Raw genomic sequence first — 22,563 nt, 5'->3', positions numbered from 1 at the left:
GTGAGAGGAGGCAGTTGTTCTAATATAAAAGGTACATTTATGTTAGACTCAGGTTTACTCAATGTTATAACATTATTGTATATTTATGTACTGTGTCAAGTCACTTATCACAATTACAGTTCAAATGATTCACTTTAATCACAAATGTCTGTATTCCACAACTGAAGTAGAATCACAGAGGTCTTCATATCATACAAATATAGACCAAACATAAACAGTACTGGAGAGTGTCAAGTCCACAATCAGCAAACAATTGTTTATTTTATTTATATGACACTGCAATCATTATGTAATTATATTAAAAAAACATAATTTTATAAAATCACCATTATAAAAAGAAAGAGCAGAGTGTTGATTGACAGCTCCCACCTGGTCTGGTTTTAGTCCCGGTCGTAGGTCTGGTTCTAGTCTGAGGTCTGGCTCTTCATTTGGTCCTGGTCCAGGATCTGGTCCAGCATGTTCTCACACATAAGAAGGCAACGTGGCACATGAAAGAACCCTGCAGCACACAAACACACACACATTTGTGCGGACACACACACAAACACACAGACACACACATTGTGAATAATTGAGATAGAAGACCAGAACAAGATCAGTGAAATGCTTCTTACCTTTGAAGGGTCCTCCTTTAAAGTCCAGAGCCACCTTGCCCTCTTGAGTGAGGTATCCGAACCACTCTCCACTCTGAGTGTCTGGAAACTGCAACACACAAACACACAAAGCACTGTTCACCACGAGTGAGGGAAGAGCTGCCTCTTTATGATGACTACGCTTAGACTTAATAAAGCAGGAATACACACTTCATTCATAATGAACACATGTTTATAAGAAGAATAAAGCCATACACTTGTAGTGTGCTTTAACAGGCCCCTCTGTCCAATCACTCCTGCACACATCGCACTCATATGAGGCAAGTCAAACCTCAGGTTGAGGGGCTACTGCTCTAAACACTGAGCTACCCCTGTGTTAGAATCACTTGGCTGTAATAAGGACAGTCCTGCATGATGCACACACTGAGAAAATTTTGCAAATGTACCTAGTTTGCACCCAAATTGCCAAAAAATACTAGTAACTAATGCTATTAAAACACCATGTACACAGTGTAGCAGTGTAGGACTCGTGTTTAAAGGTGTAGTTATAGTGTAAAAGAGGAGGACTCACGTGTTTAAAGGTGTAGTCATAGATCTGGGTGAAGCGCTCCAGTAGCTCCGGGCGCTGGGTGTGTGTGTACGCCATGAGGAAGGCCACCAGAGCCTCACAGTGCGGCCACCACAACTTCATACTCCACTCCAACTGTATAGAGAGAGGGGTAGAAAGAGAGAGCGCATCACTGGCCAAGATTTTAAAACTTATATTATTCAGTTTATTTTCAGATTTATTATCCACTTACTCGTTCTGAGACTGCTTAATTCTAGAGGTAGTTTATTTTAAGATAACTTGTCAAGTAAAATGATCTTGCTGCATGGACAGTCATTTTCTGATAGATGTAAGTGTTTATATCTTAAATTTTGGCCAAGCTTTTTTGCAGTGTAGTTTCAGTATAAACTATGGGATCTACCTGAATCTACCTGGACCACTGAGGGATTACACACATATAAGACACATGGGAATAGAAAAGAAAGTACTGTTATTTAATATTCAAAATCACATTCTATTGCCTAAAGAAAGAGTGTTTTTTTTATTATTGTCATGGTATCAGAACCAGTATTGAGTATCGAGTCTCTTCCTTAATACTGAAATAGTTTGAAATTTTAGTATCATGACACTACTCTGCACTCATAAGACCACATGCTCTCAGTAATACTGGTAAAGTTGGTGTCTAAAAGTAAAAAGTTAGGTAAAATTCCCAAAAGTCCATCTAACTTACTCCAGGTCTGCTCTTTCCACTGTTTCTGTACAATGTGTTTGTTACAGAGGGTTGTTACACTTCTGTGGAGAACTGATTGTTAACATGAAAAACATTTAGTGAGAACTTCTCTGAAAATGCTGCAAATGAATTGGGCTCAATAAAGTTTCCATAATCTGAAAAGTCCATTTTGCATAATAGCCTGAGCTCGTCCCTCCCCACTCCCTCACCTGTGTGGGGCAGTGACCGTCAACGTCCCTGAAATAGAAGAGGCCCCCATGCTCTGGGTCCCAGCCGCTGTGGAAGGGCCCCTCCATGAAGCTTGTGATGGCTGTGTGCTGCAGGTCCTGGAGCCCCCACTGTGAGGCGTACTGCAGCAGGAACCATCCGGCCTCCAGAGCATGTCCTGACACCAACAGCACACAGGGAGTGTGTCAGCCACAGCCCCAACATCCACACAACACTAATCATGTCCACACAACACTACTCATGTGTACGACTGCAACCAGTAAACAATACATTTTTTATTTGTCGACTAGTCAAATAATTATTTACACTGTACAGACTTTTAAATCACTTAAACAACCAGATAAATGTTGTGTTGTCACATCAGGTTTGTCAAGTTGTAGTGTGTTGTTTTGTATCATGTTTTTGTATAATTATGGAAAATGGCCTTGTGGGAGCATGGGTGACGTAGAATTGTGAGGAGTGTACTGCTGTGAGGAGGGTTTACAGATAAAACATGTTATGACATGGACAGCATATAAAACCTGTTCATGTTTTTGATGAAAGAACAATGTTACAACATGTTAGTCCAAAAAGTCAATTTAGCATAATAATGCTTTCTTCTTGTTAAGAATGCTGCTATGTTCTAATAGGACTTTTCTTATGTGTCTTATGTGTTTTAGAGTCTGTACAGTCCAGGGGACAGTTACCATTATCAAAATATGAAACTAGACTAAACTAGACTAAGCTGGACCAATCAGAGCAGGAGCCCAGGCCACAGAGTCCATAGAAGGACTCATCTCACCCTGGGACCCTGGAGGAAGTGCACTTGCAGTGGGCCCTTTGAGGAAGGGACTAGGGTCCCTGGAGGGAGAGACATGGGTCCCTGGCGGGAGCTCACCTGGGTTCTGTAGTCGGCCCTGACAGCCCTCCAGCTCAGCCCCATCCACAGACACATTCTCGAGCACGGCTGTCCCTCCTCTCTGGAAGAGCAAGGGCCACGGTACAGGAAAAATACATCAATACTAGTTCATTCTATTCATAACCAAAACATCACAGAAACATTTCCAGTGCAGTTTATATCTTACAGAGAATGTGAGAGCCTGTCTAATGCCTTCGGTTCATACTTTGTTTTTTCCTTTAGATGGCATCAGATACTCTTATTATTCTTTGCAAAAGCTTTGAGGTCACTTCGGCCAGCTCTGGTACACCAGCTCTGGTACACCAGCTCTGGTACACAAGCTATGGAGGTGCTGTGCCTGAGCCTGGTGCCTGGGGCAGACTGGCACAATGGTTTCTGTCATTCTGGGCCAACTGTCTCTGTGAACACCTCCACTGACTCAGGATGAATACAAACCAACAAGCTGAAATAACTCAAATGTTTGGACTTGCATATGTGTTGTATGTTGGACCTGTACATATGACCTACCTGCAGATGCATGAGGATCTGCTGCACACACCACTGGCCCACGCTCTGGTACTTGAGGGCTGCCTCGGGGCCACGGTCCTCGCTCAGTTGCTGCACCAGACACAGCAGCATCATGGGGACAGCCATGCTGCTTGAGGGAGGGTCCCCCGGGAGCTGAGGGCGCCCCAGGCCTGAGGGGTCCACCTGCACCCAGTGCACTATCTGTTCCATCATCTGCTCAGCCTCTGCCTGCACAGAGCAATGAGAGGGTGGGGCAAAGGCACTGTACAATACCAAAGCAATATGATTGTGTGCAAAAGTAAAGTTTGTACTTAATCAGGTCATCTGCAACAACAAAACAACTCATGATTTTAAGAAAACCCTGCTCGTCTTCTAGTGTAGGCTTCTAAAAACCTGTATATAAATATATTTCTTTCTCAGATGCTCTTGGTCAGTCCTGAATCATAAATTCCACATCTCCTCTGTCCTTGTCCTTGTCCAACAGTTGTATTGATGGTTTTTGGTAAGTCTGATGTGTAGAGTCTCACTCAGGACACTCCACATCTGTGAGGCCTCTTGTCTTGTCTATAGTTCGTATTGATTGTTGTTATTGTTTGGTGCAGTGTGCAGTGTGCAGTGGTGAGTCCATCTCCTCTCATACCACCCATGTATGTGGCCTGTCTGAAATCTCTTTAGAACAGGAGTCTCCAACCTTTTTCTTCAGATGAGCTTTCTTTACAAAACAAAAATTCCAGAGAGCTGCTAATTTAAGAGGTCATAGGAAATAAAGTATACATAAGAGCCATGGCAAGACTTAGATGGGATACAGTTAAATAAAACATAAACCATTATTAATTTATGAGTGCACAAAATCAGGTATCAAAATGATAGAATGAATTCATCAAATTTGAGTTATTCAGGACAATATATGTAATTCAGAAATCTCCTTGGTGAGCTACTTGAAAGACTTGGAGACCCCTGCTTTAGAATATTGTAACTTTGTACTTCTCATCACCTCCTCTCTCAACTCTATACTATTGTATTAGACACATGTAAATAATAAAAGGATGTGAAAGAGCGCCCTCTACTGTCACACTGTGGACTGGAGGAAAGCAGCTGCTGTAATCTACTAGACTATGAGAGGGTTCTGAGCATGTGAGATGATCAGACTTAGGTGTTCCTCTGAATAATAAGGGGTTAGTGGTTAATAGATTAATTATTAGATTACTGCTGATGTCAGGAGAAACCACTGGGAGGAGGAGGATGTGAACCAATCAGAACACAACAACAGCTATACAAGGATTCCCACACTTCCTGAAAAACCCGGAAATTAATGTGTCTGTTGCCCAGACTCGTAAGTCCCAGTGTGCAATGGCTCTGCTGTATTTGTTTGTTTTTGCCCTGACAGAAGAAGACCAGAGAGCACAGGTGAGCCTAATTTAAAAAACCTCCTTGAAAATCCACCAAAATACAAGAAATTACTACAATGACCAAACCTGAATTAAGAGGCTACAACTAATAAATCTAGCATATCAAAGAGTGATCAATTCACTGCATATTGTTCTAATATATATGAAGCACCTGAATGACCCAGAGCCAGCTCAGAAACTGGCCTCAGGTCAGATCACATGATGAAGTTTAGCTGAGACCCATCGTGACCTATGACCTGATGTGCATATACACACAGTGTGCACTCTAGACTGCACACACCTGTATCAGCCCCACACACCTGCATGTCCCTGTCTCCTGTGACTCTGCTCAGTTCGTCCAGGCCCAGGATATAGAAGCACTCGCTGAAGATGCTCCTCTGGATCTTCACGGCTTTCCCATCTCTGCTCAGACAGAAGGCACACTTCCACGGACCACTGCTGCCCCCCCACACGAGCGTGTTTTCTGAGGAATGCTCCCCCTACCACACAACACAAGTGTAGTATAGATACACACAAATATCAAACTTCATCATTTGTTTGTTGGCATAACTGTCTGTCATGGCTTTCGCTTAAAGGGCCCATATTAAACTATTTTCTGATCTATGTAATTATGTATTTTCCTCATCACAAACAGGTCTTTAGTATCATTCTCACATATTTAACACAGAAACCCTGTTCTTCTCTCAAACAGAAAACACTCACTTTCCACCTTGTGATGTCATGTGGTAATACAGGGAGTGCTCCACTGTGTTTTTAAAACATACACCTTCACTAGAAGGTGTGACATCACAAGGTGGAACAGAGCATTCTGACCTTTGGAGATGTAGACAGACTAATAACAAAGGGTTAATCGAACATGAATGAATAATATACAGTTCAGATATGTTTTTGAGGAGGTAACAAGATTTTAAAGCTCACAAGAGTCCATTTCATATAATGTAGGATCTTTAAAACTTCCACCTGCTGTTTCATGATGTTCAAACCTCCGGAGTACAAAGCTCATCTAAAGTACACTTTGAACACACACATTCTTAAACCAGTATAGAAGCAAGGTGGATAAAGAGCCCTGCTTAAAGACACAACAACAGTATGCACCAGGAGGAGTGAGGATGGAAGTCTCCAGTAAGTGAGCAAATAATTATCTGGGTCATATTCCACCCCTGAGAAGGTGGCATGTTCTGGGTGATATTAACATAAAAAGTAAGTGAGACTGGCCTTCATTAAAATGGACTAAGCCATGGGACTTAAGAGGGGCTGATGTCTCTATACAGCACCCAGTCAGGTCTAGTTTCACTGCTTCATTTTACAAACCAAAGTGGAGCAGGCCCCACCCACTTCTCTATTTGTGACCAGAAGCATCAGCTACACAAAACATGTGAGCTATATTCAGTAATTTGGTATAAACACTTGATAGAACTTGAAACTCACAGCACAGGCCAGGGGACTTACCAAGAACAGAGTAGCCAAAACATTGTACAAGTAAGTAAGAGTAACATTACTTCAAAGTACTACTCAAGTAGAAGTAGAATGTAGTGGTCCAAGAAATGACTCAAATAAGATTAAAAAAAGGACTTGGGAAAACTACTACTCTGACACACTGGTTTGTTAAAGTCTGATCTGGTCAGATCTCAGAAGCAGGAGCAGGACTGGTTAGTACTTGGACAGGAGACCTCTAGGAATTCCAGATGCCACAGTGGGGAGCAAGTTACGAAAAACTACTGCTGGTGTGTCCTTAGGCAAGATACTTCACCCACATTGCCTAGTATGAAAGTGGTGTTAGTGTTGGTGGTGGGAGGTGCCCATGGTGCACATTGACATCCTCACTTCCATCTGTCCCAGGGCAGCTGTGACGACAATAGTATCTTACAACCACAGAGTATGGAGTGAATGAATAGTACACTGTTAAGTACTTTGGGTGTCTTGAAAAGCGCTGTATAAATCCAATGATTAATTCATTAAAGAGGAACTGTCACTTGATACTACTGGTCAAAAGTTTTAGAATATATTTTCCAGGTATTTATTGCAGTTCAAGTCATGCAAGTTCAATGAAGAACTTGAAATGATACAAAGGTAAGAACTGAACAGACAAGGGTTAAAAAAAAGATAAAATATACAAAACACAAGTCCAAGCTCTGCCAAAACTACCTCAGGAAAAAAGAACAAGATGTAAACAGTAAACAGTAAAAAAAATGGAAAAAGTGTGGTGTTCTAAAACTTTTGACCGGTAGCGTAACTGAGTAAATGTAACTACCCACCTCTGGGCTTGAGAACATGAACAAGAACTGGACACTTACTTGAAACAGTGAATTGGTCCCATCTCTGCTATAGTTAATTCTATGCCTGGAATGTTCCAAAGTACAGCATTTAACATACCCTGCATTTATTAAATCACAGCTTTGTTCTGCTCTAAATCTCCTTGAGCACACATTCTTACTGTAAGCAAGGTTGCCTCTCCACAGATCTGACCTGCCTGATGGGACCATGCTATGGACCATTCTGGGTAAAGCAATAACGTGTCAACAGAAAGAAGGGCGTGGTGTTCTCTCCACTGCTCCCTGTGCTAAGTCACTCCCCTTTCAGCTTACATCGCGCTAATGAAACTACTGAACATCGCATCAGGTTTGTGAAGTTGCTATGTACAGTATTGTATCATGTTTTTGTATATTTATGGAGAATTGTCACGTGGGAGCATGGGCAACGTAGGTTTGTGGGCTGAGCTTTGGACCCTTTTGTACTGCAAATTGTAAGGATGGTTCACTCATACCCAGAAAAGATTGTTAGATTACTCAAACATGCACGTATGACACATCTAAACCTCTTCAGGCATGTTTTTGTTGAAAAAACGATGGAATAACATGGCAGAAAGCTCCAAAAAGTTGATTCTGATTTAAGGATGGGCATTCGATGAAATTTTCTTAATCGATCGTCGGAAGAATTAACGATTGATTATCAATTAATCATTAACGTTTTTATATTAAAATGATCATCATTATTATTACTATCTGCACTACTAATCTGCATAAATAAATTCAACTTTACGACATATAAACCGTAACGACTCTAAAGCCACATCAGCCCGTTTGACATTATCATGTGTTTAATTCAGTTTTGCGCAACTCTCACAGAAACAAAACTTAAAACCGCATCACTAATTTGCTTAAACTAAGTGAAGATAAAAAAACAGCTCTTGTGTCGCTGATGCGGTTCAATTTCTGTCGGATTAAAAGACATGATTCAGTGGAATACAGGTTAGTGTGACCAGATTTGCATTTGTCAAAACCAGGACACCGTACAGGGGGAGGGAGGTGGGGACTCGTCATTGACATTGCACGACTCTCACCTGGCAAAACCTTTTCCCACTGGGCACCGAAACATGTGTGCTGCTTTGTACACTGTGCACATGGACCTCACACTTGTCCCGACCAGAACGGAAAGCATGGAATTTGTTGTACAAATCATCGTTAAATATGCATTTGCGATTCGGCACCTTGCAGACTGACCGACTGTTTGTGTCTCGCTCCTTTTGAGTGCAAAGAGACACATGTACAGACCCCTGTTTGGTCACGCTACACACAGCAACCTACATTCGGTTTGTTGATTAAAATGAACATAATCGATGAAATTCTTAATGATGAATTATTGATTAATCGACTAATCATGCCCATCCCTATTCTGAATAATACCTCCTTCTCAAAAAGTTCTGAGATTAGATGAAACACAGCAGGGAATTCCAGATGGAGAGCCTCACCTGCTTTGGCGGCCTGCAGGATCTCGTCTGTGTGAAAGCGCGGCACGGTGCGGTACAGCCGACAGTACATCCACACCTGAGGGGCACAAAGTCAGTCATACAGCCCAGACGCTCGCCTCGAGAGCGGCGCCACCTACCTGCCGACCCTGCAGCCACACGTACTTGAGCTTGTCGTAAACCTGACCATCTCTGCCGAGGCAAGTGAAGAATCCCCTGCAAACATGATTATCAGTGTTAAAAGCGTTTTGCTGATTTTTACAGTCTTAAAAATGTGAAAAACAGAACGAGTGCATTTGAAACAGTTTGCAGTGGTCCAAAGTTATTCCTCACTTCCCTTATGCATTTTGAACATCCTAATTATTCACCGTAATGAGTTTATAAGCACTTTACTCAACTCTCAGAGACCACAGCAGAGATTTGCCCTCACAGTAAAGCTAACAACAACTACGTGCACTTCCTGATTATCAGACATTAAAGGGCCAAGATCATGCCGCTTTCTCATCTGTTATAATGTTTTCTCATCACAAACAGACATGGAGATTTGTTTTGTTTCATTCACATGTTTAACATACAAACTCTGCACATTTACTGTGTTCTTTTCTATTTTTCACTCAAACAGAAAACACTGTTCCACCTTGTGATGTCATGTCGTAGTACCTAAAGTGCTCCACAGTCCATACACCTTCACTTGAATCATTTGGATAATTTCAGCCCTGACATTGCGAGTCTCTACTGTATAAAGAGCAGCTCTGTTATAGCTGTGATAGCTGTTAACTTAAACTACTGCCTCGTGACATCACAAGGTGGAACAAAGCATTTTGAGCTTTGGAGATGTAAATATGTATATAAAGGGAAATAAAACACAACTCCAGATATGTTTCTGAGGAGATAACAACAGTATAACATGGCTTAAAGTGTGTTACCAGCGTCCATTTTGTTTAATATAGCACCTTTAAAACACTTGATGATTAGATGCAGAGAGTACACACCCGTGTTCAGGATCATGGGAGTGCTTGACCCAGAAGTTCACAGTCCGGTCCAGTTCTTGGCGGATACGTTCTCTGAACTCCTCCAGCCTCTGCACAGACATGGCCCCACCTGCTGGACACACGCAGGAACCAGTGAGCTGTAAGAAAACATATCCACTGTGACCTTTAGTAATCAACATACACTTCCAACATTCCTGTTCTGACAAAAAAAAGAGGTTTATTTGGTTTTCCGATAATTTATGTTATTAGTTTTTTTTTCCAGATCAAGAGAATAAATCAGCTGACCAGACATGTCACAGCAACATCACGTGACCACTCTGAGGAAAAGCGCTAGTGAGCAGTCCAAACTGTCAGGTGTGAAAAACAACCTCTTGGCCTGAAAAAGGAACCTAGTAACATATCCTGTAATATTTATTCTATTTCTAGAGAATGACAAAAATGATACTTAGTGATTTTCAATTGATGAAACCCACCCAGTCACAGGAAGAACATGCAAATTCCACACAGACACAGGGAGAGAGTGCAAACTGTACACAGACATATGGAAAACATGCTAAACTCCACACAGACACAGGGAGAACGCGCAAACAGTGCACAGACACATGGAGAACATGCAAACTCCACACAGAAAGGCCCAGGACACCCGGGGATCCTTTAAGTCATATTTAAGATGAAAAATATTTCCCAAATTCTCCATTAACGTGAAAAATCCCCGTTTAACTGGAAGTGGTTTAGGAGCATTTAAAGACTAAAGTGGGAGGGGCAGAATAAGATGGATAGGTCCAGTAATTAACACAGGTGGGCAGACTAGTCCAACATTGTACTCAAATAGGAGCAATGTTACTTCAAAATTATATAACTTAAGTAGAACTGGTGCAAGAAGTTAGTAAACTATTATTTGGGAAAATTATTACTCAAGTAAGAGTAAGTTAAAGAGTAACTGTCAGTATAATTTGAAGTTAATGTAGTATGAAGGACAAAACATGAAACACAAACAGAAAAATGAGACAAACAAAATGATGTCTGAAGGAGTGCTGCGAGATCAAATGCTCAAATCATTTTATATTGTCCACATAAAGTTTTTGAAACTTGTAGAGTGGGAAGAGTAACCTAAAGACAAACCAAACTCAAGTAAGAATAATGTCACTTCACTAAAAATGTACTCAAGTAGGAGTAAAAAGTATGCAGCTAAATGAACACTACTCTAACTTCAGAGATATTAACCATAAGCTATTCATTTCAATCAGCTGTTGATTTCACCACAGGATTCTGCCCTGTCCTCCAGCTCAGTCCTCAGTCCTGTGATGGGGATGAGTTGGCTCTTTAGAACGGTTCTTTAATGTGAACAGTTGAATTGGATCTTACTTTTTAAAAGAACCTAATCTATTACTTTCTAGTTTTTTATGTATTTTTACACTATGCATGATTAATTACACTACACATTAAACACTGAACCAACACATGAGTCAGCACAGATGCAGATCAGGCAACACGAGGGAGACGTTCATGCACAAAAACAGACTGGCATTCAGATTATGCAATATTTCAAACGGTAAAGACTCTCCCAGTCTCAGTTTGAACCATTTCTCTGTGGTGAGTTTGTAGGTTAAATGACTTCTCACACTGGCTTCTGTCATGTCAATACAAGAGCCAGTCTTTTGAATATCTCTTACAAATGATTCGAAAGATTCTGATCCCATAAAAGAGCTGAAGGTCCCGTCATAACTATAGGCAGTTTAGTTTAGTTTCTACCATCTTTTATAAGGATGGAACAAGATCTCAAGAGACAAAATTGCGACAACATTGTGCACACATGAGAAAAATGTGAGATTGTTTCCCCCACATTTACCTTTGACTTGGACAAAAAAAAGAGTTAAGAGCTGGTGAGTTATACAATTTGAGAAGCTGTAGTTCCAAAAAGCGGTACTACATTGATCACTGAAGTATTACATCAAATAAATGAAGCCAACACTGTGAAATAGATTGCACTACTTATTTATTACAAATGACGTCAAAATCTCGTCTTGTCTCATTCTCGTGGTGTGTCTTGTCTCATGAAAATTGTGTCTCGTTCTACCCCTGCTATTAAAGCCTCGTTGGAGACTTTCTGTGGAAAATCTCAACTACACAAAAGGTCAAACAACCAAACAAAAAAAAACAACTAAGCGTAATATAGAGAAAAGCCGTTGATGACATCACAATGTGGAACAGAGCATTTTGAGCTTTGATCCAGCCTAATGATTCAGGATTACTCAAACATGTTGGAATGAAACAAAACACAACTCCAGGTTTTTCAAAGTTGTAATAATAAAATTGTGAAACGAGTGCGTAATTAAGGAGAAGTGACACATTTTCTTTGTGTTTTGGTCATTTTTAAGCAGCTTTTCTGTATTTTAACGAAACAAATGACAGTATATGACTCTCTTTACTGTTGGCAAGTATCAAATTGGTCCAAAAAAGAGACATTTCTTGTATAAAACTGGAACAAATCACTGGTTTTGTATAAATCTGCTGGGACAGGGGACACAGGGCTCAAAACTAGGACTGTCCCGAGTAAACAGGGACGTCTGGTCACCCTATACAATAGGAGCTTAGTTTGTGGCTCTATGATTTAAAAAAAAATATAAAAAATAAAAAGGAGTCTAAAAACTTTTTGAGGTGACTGTATAAGACATTAATCATCAAAAAAGTTGCTTAGGTTGTTGACTTCACATGGATTTAACACCAAAATGTCCCCGGTGTCTATCACAGAGGACATGTTACAAATTATAAATACAAATAAAATTAACAAAATCTAAACGCTAAAGTGATAATTTACTTCCAAATCACAAAAAATACATATATATTGCAATACACTTATTTCTTAGGATATACCAGCTTCGTGTTATCTCTGCAGCCAGATACCTCAAAATCCTGATGACAGTGCATTATTTCACTTGACCATCTGACTTATACCTCTCTGAAACCGCTGACTGAGCACTTTGACATTTTCCTGGATGTCACATGTCCAGATTATTTAAAAAAATGCACCAGAGACAAAAACAATGTAAGTGAAGAATGTAAATCTATACTCACCCCAAACTGGTTTTAAGTCAAATATTTGTGCAGAAGAGTGGCTTGAAAGAGTTTAACGATTCAGTAAAGAGACGTATGTGCTGCTGATGGTCTGATGGTCTGTGCAGGGCGTCCGTAGTCCCGGTGGTCGCGCTGTGTGTCCCCCTAGTTGTGTCCCCTCGGTGTGTCGCTGTGCTTGCTCGGTGTCAGCCCGAAGAGGCGCTCCTGTCTCGGGGTTGGTGCTCCCGTCCTGTCTCAGGGCTGGGGCTGTGTGTTTTAAGGAGCATGCGAAGTGTCGGTCACGTGACAGGGGGTGTGCAGCTGGGGGAGAAACAACAGAGCAGTGTGTGTGCGCGCGTCTGTTAGAGCGCATCCGCATCCCACCGTCAAACGCAAACCTGCTTAAAAACGTTTGTGCTGTTTTGTGCTGCAAGAAGTTTCGTTTGTGCTGTTTTAGTTTTGGAGATATTAACGTTTCTTTTATAGGTCAATTTGGGGTCAGCCAGCCCCCAAGAAACCTTAAAAATGCTCTAAAACGCACAAAATGGTGTCAGTCGTGTCTGCTTCGTTTGTGGTGTTTTGTGCTGCAAGTTTCGTTTGTACGATTATGGTTCTTTTTATTTGTTTATTTATTTTTTTATTACAGAAATACAACAGCATGACAAAACCGCAAAGGTAAATACAGTATAAAGTGCAGATGGGATTGTTGTTGCATGGTTCTTAAAATATTAGCCGTTTTATTTTCGGCCGATGACGTCATCCAGCTCTTCAAAATGTTAAACAGCTTAAAAACAGGCAGAAAATTTTACGAAACGTTTGTACTTCGATGGGGCTGTTTGTGCTGTGACAATTTTCATTTGTGCTAGTATATTTCTTAAATTATTAATTATTATTTTTGCGGAAATTATATGACGTCACTTCCGTTCAGCTGACGGCAGCGGCTTTAGCAAAACTCCGCAAAACTTGTGAAGAGAAACGATTTGAGGCTGTGGAGAAGTCTGTATTATTATATAAAATATGAATCAAAAGCAAGTTACTAAAGACTGATACATACTTTTCCAGAGCGTTTTTTTTTCTTTCCCAGAACGCTATTTTATAACATTTTTATATCATTTTGAGGGGCTGGATGACGTCATCAGCCGAAAAACTGCTAATATTTAAGAACCGTAATCGCATAAACGATTGACTCCATTCTGAGCATTTTAAAGCTTCCTGGGGGCTGGCTGACCCCAGTTTGACCTATAAAAGAATCGTTACTATTTCCAAAACTAAAGCAGCACAAACGAAGCATATTGGCATAGTTTTTGTGTAGGTTTGTGTTTGATGGGGGGTCAACTTCACAGAGATACTCTACCTGCATGTTTGTCTGATTTTCGACAGAAGACGTTACAGTGGAGTGAGTGAACCTTAAATGGAGCTGGAAATGTGGGTGATGTTTTTTTTGCATATGACCGTTTCTCATGTTTATGTTTCGGCAATTAAAGGAATTGCATCCTGCACTCTTACTGTTGTTAAAAAAAAAGGTTAATTACAACTGAACCTGTGTCTCCAGAGCCTTAACCTGCAGGTAGTGGACACATACAAGTTTGTCTCATTCTCAGTTTATGGACAGGCCACATGTGAAAGCTCAGAACCTCCAGAAATCCCTCCCTGAGCTGCAGAGGCTGCAGTAGCACTGATTCATGATTGGCTGCGGATGCTGGGGTTTGGTAGTGACCATTCAGATCAGAGAGAGGCATTTTAAGTTTAAACCAACTGGATTTCTGCATTGAATAATGATTGGATAATTGTCTTGAAAACCATAACACTGACAACATGTCCATTGTGTGTTTTTGAAACTTTATAAAACTGTTTGACTGTTGGAAGAAATTAAGTATCTCTTGATGATAAATATAAGTCCATTTGTGAAGCCTGATGAGTTTATGACAAACAGAAAAAGGTGTATACAGACAGGGTCTAGACATGCCCTGTTCACAGACCACAGCCTCCTGGTCAGTCTCCACAGTCACACCCAGAGTAACCCCTCTAGAGCTTCTGTCCTAGAATGACAAAACTACATACACCACACATATCACAGCAGAGTAACTCTTGTTTCACAGACATGAGTTAAACATCATTCACACTTGAGGACAGGTAGTTTCCTGGAGCTTGGAGACAGTGTGTGTTGAGCCTTTACACATGTTAAAGACCACTCTGTTTCTGACACGGACCAAATGCATTTACACTAAGACATAATAAGAATATTTTCTTAACAGCATAAATAGTGATACATTTCCATCGCACTTAAATAAGAATAAACATCAATGTTTGGTATTCTGGTGTAAAGCAGGGGTCTCAACCATCCCCCCAGAGAGGTACTACTACAAAACAAAAATGTTAGAGAGCTACTCCTGTTGACAGCATGAAGTAAACTCACACATACTGGGGGGAGAGACATGATGATATGAATATATCATAATGCTGTTCAGATGGGCCACTTCTGGAGCATCTGGGCTTGTCCGTGGATGCTCCTGCCCATGCCCTCTCGCACCCGTGCACTCCTTCATCGCTTGCATGATGATGGCTACAATGAGATTGACCAGGACAAACTGCACCACAATCACAATCACAAACTCTGAAGCAGAGCGGAGCCGTTCACATGTAGTAGTCCATACAGTGGGAGTCACTGGGCACTCCCTGTCCTTGAGAATGCTGTTCCAGTTGTCACCTGTGGATATTTTGAAGAGCACGAGGGAAGACCCCACAGAGTTGGTCCGATCATACATGATGCTCACCCAGCCGTCAAACAGGGTCCTCAGCACCTGCAGGATGTTATTAAAGTTGTATGTCCTTTTGGTCCAGCGGTAACTGGCTGACTGGTTGTGAGAAAAGTTTCATTTCCGTCATATGAATGTGACTTTTTAATATGAATACCTCAGATGAGTTCATTCTATGTGAGCGCTGGAGGTCACAGGAAAATACTTGGGCCCAGTAGGGGTACTCCTGCAGCATCTGTTTGAACCTGGTCACACTCAGAGTTTGCAGCTTGCATCTCCCCATGGCCCTCACCGCCACACTGGCCCTGAATGGCTCACTGTCAGAAAGCTTAGTCCCCATCAGGCTGCCTCACTCTGAAACATAAACAGAAACATTACAACATTACAACATGTACTAAAGGCAATAGCAAAAGGCTAAGTGACACTTTACAGTGGCATGTAACATTTCTGATGTGTGTGTTTTTGCATGCATTTTAGCTTAGTAATTCTGTACTGCATTCATAAAAAAGGAAGTCATACATTTCACCATAAAAGTCTGTGAATGTATGTTCAGTAGTTACCATGGTAACACAATGCACACATACGCAATGCATGTTTATTTGTAAAGCACAATTCATACACAAAGTAATTCATAGTGCTTTACAGAAAAAGAAATACATGAAAATCACAATACAAATAAATCAAAATATAAATCATCATCAAAATTAAAGAGAGAGACATTAAATGAGAGAGAAGAGTGAGGAATGAAAAATGTCATGTGCAGCGAAACAGAACTGTTTTGAGGCTAGATTTAAACAGAGTCAGAGCAGAGGTGTGTCTAGCATGTTCAGGAAGACTGTTCCAGGTTTTTTTTTTTCCAGGCTGCATGAATCTGAAACTCTGACTCCCCGTATTTAGTCCTGACTCTGGACACCAGCAGGAGGTCGGTCCGTGAGTTCCTTAGAGTGTGAGATGGTTCATTTGGCATTAACATGTCACAGATTTGAAAGAACTGATTTTAAGATTTAAGTTTTCACTTTTACTGCTCATTTAGGTGGCTTATTTCTGTTTTAAGACCAAGTTCTTACCAAGACCGAGTTTCTTGGAGAGCTAGTGTAGCTCCTGCTCTACAGCCATCTAAATGTGTGAAGATAGATATTACTAAGCTGATGAGACCATGACGCAACCCTGAGTGAGAGTCACTTCTGTCTTCATGTGAGAAAGTACAGCCACACCTTTAAAATGTGTTTGCCAATAGTCTGTTACACTTTATCTGTGGTTTACTACATGTTTGTGTGTGTGTGTGTTTTTCTCCTCACAAGTCTGCACAAGTATGGAAAGTCCTCAGTTACACCACTGCTCTGAGAGACGAGAAAGACACCCGAAAGACAGGATATGTGCTCAGATACAGAGAGGACAGGAGGCACAGAGGAGAGGACAGAGAGAGACAGGAGAGGGGACATGGAGGAGAGGACTGAGAAAAAGAGGAGGTGAGCAGAAAGAGGAGACGGTACACACAGAGGAGAGAGGAGAGGACAGAGAGGACAGAGGAAGGATAGGACAGAGAGACAGTAGGCCGAGGGGACAGTGGACAGGGGACTCCTAAAATGGCTCCCACCGCCCAGGACAACTGCCTGGCCACTCTGCTCAGAGCGGGGCTGTTTGTAACAGGTGAGAGAAAAAAAAAGTCTCTATAATTGCTTGATAATAATAATAATTGTCTGCCATTTGTCAAAGTGTGAGAGATTGTGCTTTTTGTCCCTCAGGTTGCACCATACTCGTGGTTTGTTCTTTCCCCATGGTTCAGATTGTGATGGGTGAGTCAAACCGTTCTTCTGAATGGAATTTGCACAACTGTTATTTCAGCAGATGTGCAGTGTTTCAGTCCTGGTTTAGTCCTGCTCTGGCCTCTTGTGTTCAGGTGCAGTGTTCATGGGCTGGCTCAGTCCTGGTTTAGTCTTGTTTCAGTCCTGGTTTAGTCCCCATTCAGTCCTGGTTCAGTCCTGGATGAGTCTTGTTTCAGTCCTGGTTTAGTCCCAGTTCAGTCCTGGTTCAGTCCTGGATTTAATCTTTTTTCAGTCATGGTTTAGTCCTCATTTAGTCCCAGTTCAGTCCTGGTTCAGTACTTGATTAGTCTTGTTTCAGTCCTGGTTTAGTCCCAGTTCAGTCCCGGTTCAGTCCTAGACTTAGTGTTATGTCAGTCTTGGTTTAGTCCTCATTTAGTCCCGGTTCAGTCCCGGTTCAGTCCTCATTTAGACCCGGTTCAGTCCTGGTTCAGTTGTGGCTTTAGTCTTGTTTCAGTCCTAGTTTAGCCCTCATTTAATCCCCATTCAGTCCTGGTTCAGTTCTGGATTAGTTTTGTTTCAGTCCTGGTTTAGTCCCAGTTCAGTCCTGGTTCAATCCTGGATTGAATCTTGTTTCAGCCCTGGTTTAATCCTCATTTAGTCACGGTTCAGTCCTCATGTTATGTCAGTGCTGGTTTAGTCCTCATTTAGTCCTGGTTCAGTTTTGGTTCAGTCCTGGGTTTAGTGTTACGTCAGTCCTGGTTTAGTCCTTGTTGAGTCCAGTCTCAGCCCTGCTCTGGCCCTTGTGTACAGGTGCGGTGTACGTGAGCTCCTGTCCGGTGGCACCTGCCCTGCCGGTGTACCTGATGGTCAGTGGAGTGGGGACCTTGTTGTTCATCAGTCTTCTGGCCCTCCCTCCTCTGCTGTGTCCAGACCGACACCGCAGCTCCCTGTGGACCCTGTGCATGCTCTGCCTGGGCCTGGTCTTCCTCGCCTGGTTCCTTTATGGTTAGTACATCATCCAGGGGTGGAAAGTCGTACGCGCCTGAAACTAAACAGATTTTTGTGCAAATCTAATAAGTTAACCTTACCTGAAAAAACCTAGGAAACCAATTGCCTTGAAAGTCTTGACTAAAGTGGACTGTAATTCCTCAGTGTAGTGTTCAGTAAATTCCTCTTTCATCTAACTAGGCACAACAAATTAAGTTTACTTTAGTTTTCATTCACAGAAGTCATGTTGTGAAGCTGTGCCAACTAATCAGTCAGTTCCTCAAATCTGAAATATGTAGTAACTTTTACTTTAAGAGGAAGTTAACCTTACTTGGTAAAACCATAGAAACCAATTGCCTTGAACTGAGAAAGTAAATGTTACTTCTATACACAAGTTAGAAGTTAGAGTTAGATGTATTAGTCTTTGAAAAAAACAAACAAAAACTTTTATTCACTTTAAGGTTAAACCACATCATAACATGTGTAACAATAAAATAATAAAGCTCGGTCATTTCATGTTATCTAAACCAAGGCCCCTGCACATAGGTCTCAAAAAATACTGGAAGAAACAAAACAGGTGAACAGGTTTAATCGAGCATAGACTGGATGAGCAGAGGGAGGATATAGAGAGTGAATGAACAGAGGGAGGATATAGAGACTGATGAACAGAGGGAGGATATAGAGACTGAATGAACAGAGGGAGGATATAGAGACTGAATGAACAGAGGGAGGATATAGAGAGTGAATGAACAGAGGGAGGATATAGAGATGAACAGAGAGATGAGACTGAATGAACAGAGGGAGGATATAGAGACTGAATGAACAGAGGGAGGATATAGAGACTGAATGAACAGAGGGAGGATATAGAGACTGAATGAACAGAGGGAGGATATAGAGACTGAATGAACAGAGGGAGGATATAGAGACTGAATGAACAGAGGGAGGATATAGAGACTGAATGAACAGAGGGAGGATATAGAGACTGAATGAACAGAGGGAGGATATAGAGAGTGAATGAACAGAGGGAGGATATAGAGAGTGAATGAACAGAGGGAGGATATAGAGAGTGAATGAACAGAGGGAGGATATAGAGACTGGATGAACAGAGGGAGGATATAGAGATCCGTTCTACATGATCCTGGGTGTTTTATTTCACTATTTTGTCTGTTAATAAATTCCTATTCCTAATATAATATGACACATGTGATGGCACTGCAACACCTGCCCTGACTGGACAGAGCTCAGAGAAAATGCAGATTGTTTATTCAACAAATTTTGTAGAAAACACCACAAAATTCTATTAAAACTATGGTTAAAAAAAAGAGAGAGAGAGATTGACCACTATGGGTTTTTTCATTGAGATGCCAATTATTGAATTATTTTTTAAACTAGTTAATCATTGCATTTATATAGTGCCTTTCAAGACACCCAAAGCTCTTTACAGTTTATTGTTCACTCACTCCACACTGTTGTGGTAAGCTGCTATTGTAGCCACAGCTGCTCTAGGGCAGACTGACAGAAGCAAGGCTGCCAAACTGCGTCATCAGCCCCTCCGACCACCACTATCACTCACACATCACATTCACACTAGGCAATGTGGGTAAAGTGCCTTGCCTAAGGACTAGGGATGTAACAATAACTGAAATATCGTGATATCGTATCGTCAAAGTTAATATCAATAATATCGTGAACCATCACAATATATCGAATTACAAGTCTCTTTGCTTAAATGAAGAGTTATGGTGCAGCAATATCTTAAAAAGACAGAGGGAACTACATAGACCATGATCCTTTGCTCCATTTTAGTGCAGACTACATGAAGAAATAATAGCACTTTTAAGTCTTAGTTCTTTGCATTAAGTCTTGTCAAGGCATTTTAAGAGAAAAAAGTAGCATATTAACAGTTTTTCCACAAAATATCTCAATAAATATTGTACCGTGAGGTTCATACCGTGAACTGTGAGATATATCGTATCGTGAGACTTGGATATCATCACACCCCTACTAAGGACACAACAACAGTTTTTGTGACTGGCGCACCCCTGTGGCACCTGATTTTCCCAGTGTCTCCTGACCAGGTCTGACCCTGCTGAGCTTCTGAGATCTGATGGGATCAGGCTTGGACAAGCTGGTATGGCCACGTTTAGAATCCATAGAAACTGGAAGCTAATAAACCCGATATTTTGGGGCAATATCCAGGGCCAATTTTGATTCTTTGATTGACTCTTTTAAATATACTACAAAGTCACCCACAGCCCTTTTTACCATAAGCCTATAAGAGAGCATGCAGTCACATTTTTTGCAGTTATCTATTTGCACACTGTTGCAGTGTTCTGATAAAGCTTTATGTGGATTTTTTAGGCAGCAGCTTGACTAAAACAAAATATTGGCCTGTGCTGGAGATTTAAAGCCAATAGCAACACGCTAAAAAGGGCAAATATCGGTCAACCAACATATAACTTTTACATTTACATTTAGCAGCTGTACTTGCATTTTCTGCCATGTAATTGTAGAAATATTCAGGACTCTTTCCAGCACTACACAGAAGCTCTTAGAACACTTCTGTCTGTGAAATGTGATATGAAAATGTTTAACTTGTATTTTTCATCCCAGGGAGCTACGTCATCTACTCAGTGTACCCACCGCAGTACACGGACAACTCCACATCCAAAACACTGGTCACTTCTGGTCCAGGGCCCACACACTCATGGACCCCCACACACGCAGGGCCCTCTACAACGGTCACTTCTGGTCCAAGACCCACACACGCAGGGCCCTCTACAGCAGTCACTTCTAGTCTGGGACCCACACACTCGGGGCCCTCTACAGCGGTCAGCTCTGGTCCAGGACTCACACACTCAGGGCCTTCTGCAGCAGTCAGATCTGGTCCGAGGTCCAGACGCTCAGGGCCTTCTGCAGCAGTCAGATCTGGTCCGAGGTCCAGACGCTCAGGGCCTTCTGCAGCGGTCAGATCTGGTCCAGCGCCCACAAACTCATGGACTCCCACACACTCAGGGCTCTCAGCACGGGCCAGTTCGAGTCACACAGGGGCCTCTGGTGGGGGGCGGTCAGCAGAGGTCAGCTCGGGGCTCTACTGTCACCGCTCTCTGTACCTGTTTGCCTTCTGGACCCACACTCTGGTGTATGTGTTTGCGGCGCACACCCTGGTTTTTCTGCTGTGTTTCTGCTGCTTCATGAAGGTCTCTGCCGTGATGGTCTCACATCTGACCACCTGAAGACCACACTGGCATTAAAACTGTACAGGCCACTCTCAGGCTTTGACCCATATATATGACCCACTGTGATGTAATGTTAAATATCCTGCTGTTATTGTGCTCTTTCTTAGCTCAATGCTCATTTGTAAACCTTGTACCATGTCAATAAAAGCCTTTCTGATGATGATGAATGTCTGGAGAGGCTGCTGGTATAGCCGGTGTTAATTGTCTTAAGAGAGCTAATTAAGTATTTACATTATGTTATTAAGTTCTTTTTACGGACCAAGAGTTTGTTTTCATACCTGAAAGTTTGGTCTGCTGACTAGAGGTCTTCCTCAGAGCGGTCACGTGACTTTGTTGTGACTTCATCTTCTTTTTCTTCTTCTTCTTCTGCTTGTAAGGTTTTATTGGTGGTATTGGCAAACAACTACTGGTGCATTACCACCACCAACTGATAAGGAGTGTGAACTGAAATATAAAATAAATGAATAAATACATAAATAAATAGATAATATTATTAATAACAACAATGATCAAATGATAGCTAAAGCAAAATGATAAATCAAACTCTGTTAATCAAATTTATATCCCTGAGAAACTTAAAAAAAACTTTGAAACTATTATTCCCTGGCTGCTGTTGTAATAATTCTACCAAATCAACTTTCATTTTTAGGTCTTCGATCCCTTTCTTCATTTTATTTCTTTCCCTTGTATATTCCCTACATTCCATAAATACATGTTCTATTGTTTCTTCAGTGCCCGTTATTATGTTTTCCTATTTTATGTAGAGAGTTTAGTAGTTTAATCCTGAGTCTGAATCCTAACATTGAAATTAGTATTTACATTTTCCTATTTCCCAGTGAATTGCTCATTGCTTCCACTTTTTTCTGAATTTTTATGGTACCGATGACCTCTCCTCTCCATATTCCATTCTTTTTGCCACTTTTCCTTTATCTTCTGTTTAATTATAGATTTTTACCTCCATTTTACTTCATTTCTCTTCAATGATTTCTAGATTTCTTTGCTTGTTCATCAGTTTCATTTTTTTCCCTTTGATTCCTGTGTGTGCCGGAACCCATAAAAACACCACCACCAATTCTCACCACTCTATACAGTACTTGTTTTAGTTTTATAAG

General features: G+C 41.3%; 2 protein-coding genes across 3 annotated transcripts; one reads left to right on the top strand and one right to left on the bottom strand.

Annotated features, from left to right (window-relative positions):
• Positions 1-113: 113 nt before the first annotated feature.
• On the bottom strand, positions 114-13,014 carry renbp (renin binding protein). Its single transcript, XM_020923936.2, is given in 12 exon segments — positions 114-499; positions 615-702; positions 1,165-1,296; positions 2,080-2,255; positions 2,976-3,057; positions 3,504-3,731; positions 5,212-5,358; positions 5,360-5,391; positions 8,661-8,736; positions 8,798-8,873; positions 9,650-9,786; positions 12,725-13,014. Coding segments are annotated over 11 exon segments (1,233 nt in total). The 5' UTR covers positions 9,751-9,786; positions 12,725-13,014; the 3' UTR covers positions 114-404.
• A 3,772-nt stretch (positions 13,015-16,786) lies between these two features.
• LOC110159392 (uncharacterized) lies at positions 16,787-21,614 on the top strand. 2 transcript variants are annotated; one of them, XM_055165496.1, is made up of 5 exons: positions 16,787-17,109; positions 17,205-17,255; positions 18,036-18,230; positions 20,826-21,105; positions 21,151-21,614. In XM_055165496.1, the coding sequence occupies exons 1-5, from the start codon at positions 17,046-17,048 to the stop codon at positions 21,446-21,448; spliced, it is 888 nt and encodes a 295-aa protein (XP_055021471.1). In that variant the 5' UTR covers positions 16,787-17,045; the 3' UTR covers positions 21,449-21,614. The 2 variants fall into 2 exon arrangements, with proteins under 2 accessions (XP_055021471.1, XP_020779599.2); XM_020923940.2 differs by having other exon boundaries at positions 16,788-17,109; positions 20,826-21,614.
• Positions 21,615-22,563: the final 949 nt, after the last annotated feature.

This window comes from Boleophthalmus pectinirostris, unplaced genomic scaffold, assembly GCF_026225935.1.
Source record: "Boleophthalmus pectinirostris isolate CB_2022bp ecotype Guang Dong unplaced genomic scaffold, ASM2622593v1 HiC_scaffold_8, whole genome shotgun sequence".
Lineage (NCBI taxonomy): Eukaryota > Metazoa > Chordata > Actinopteri > Gobiiformes > Gobiidae > Boleophthalmus > Boleophthalmus pectinirostris.
Note: the sequence above shows the minus strand (reverse complement) of the source record. Positions and strands in the feature narration are given on the sequence as shown.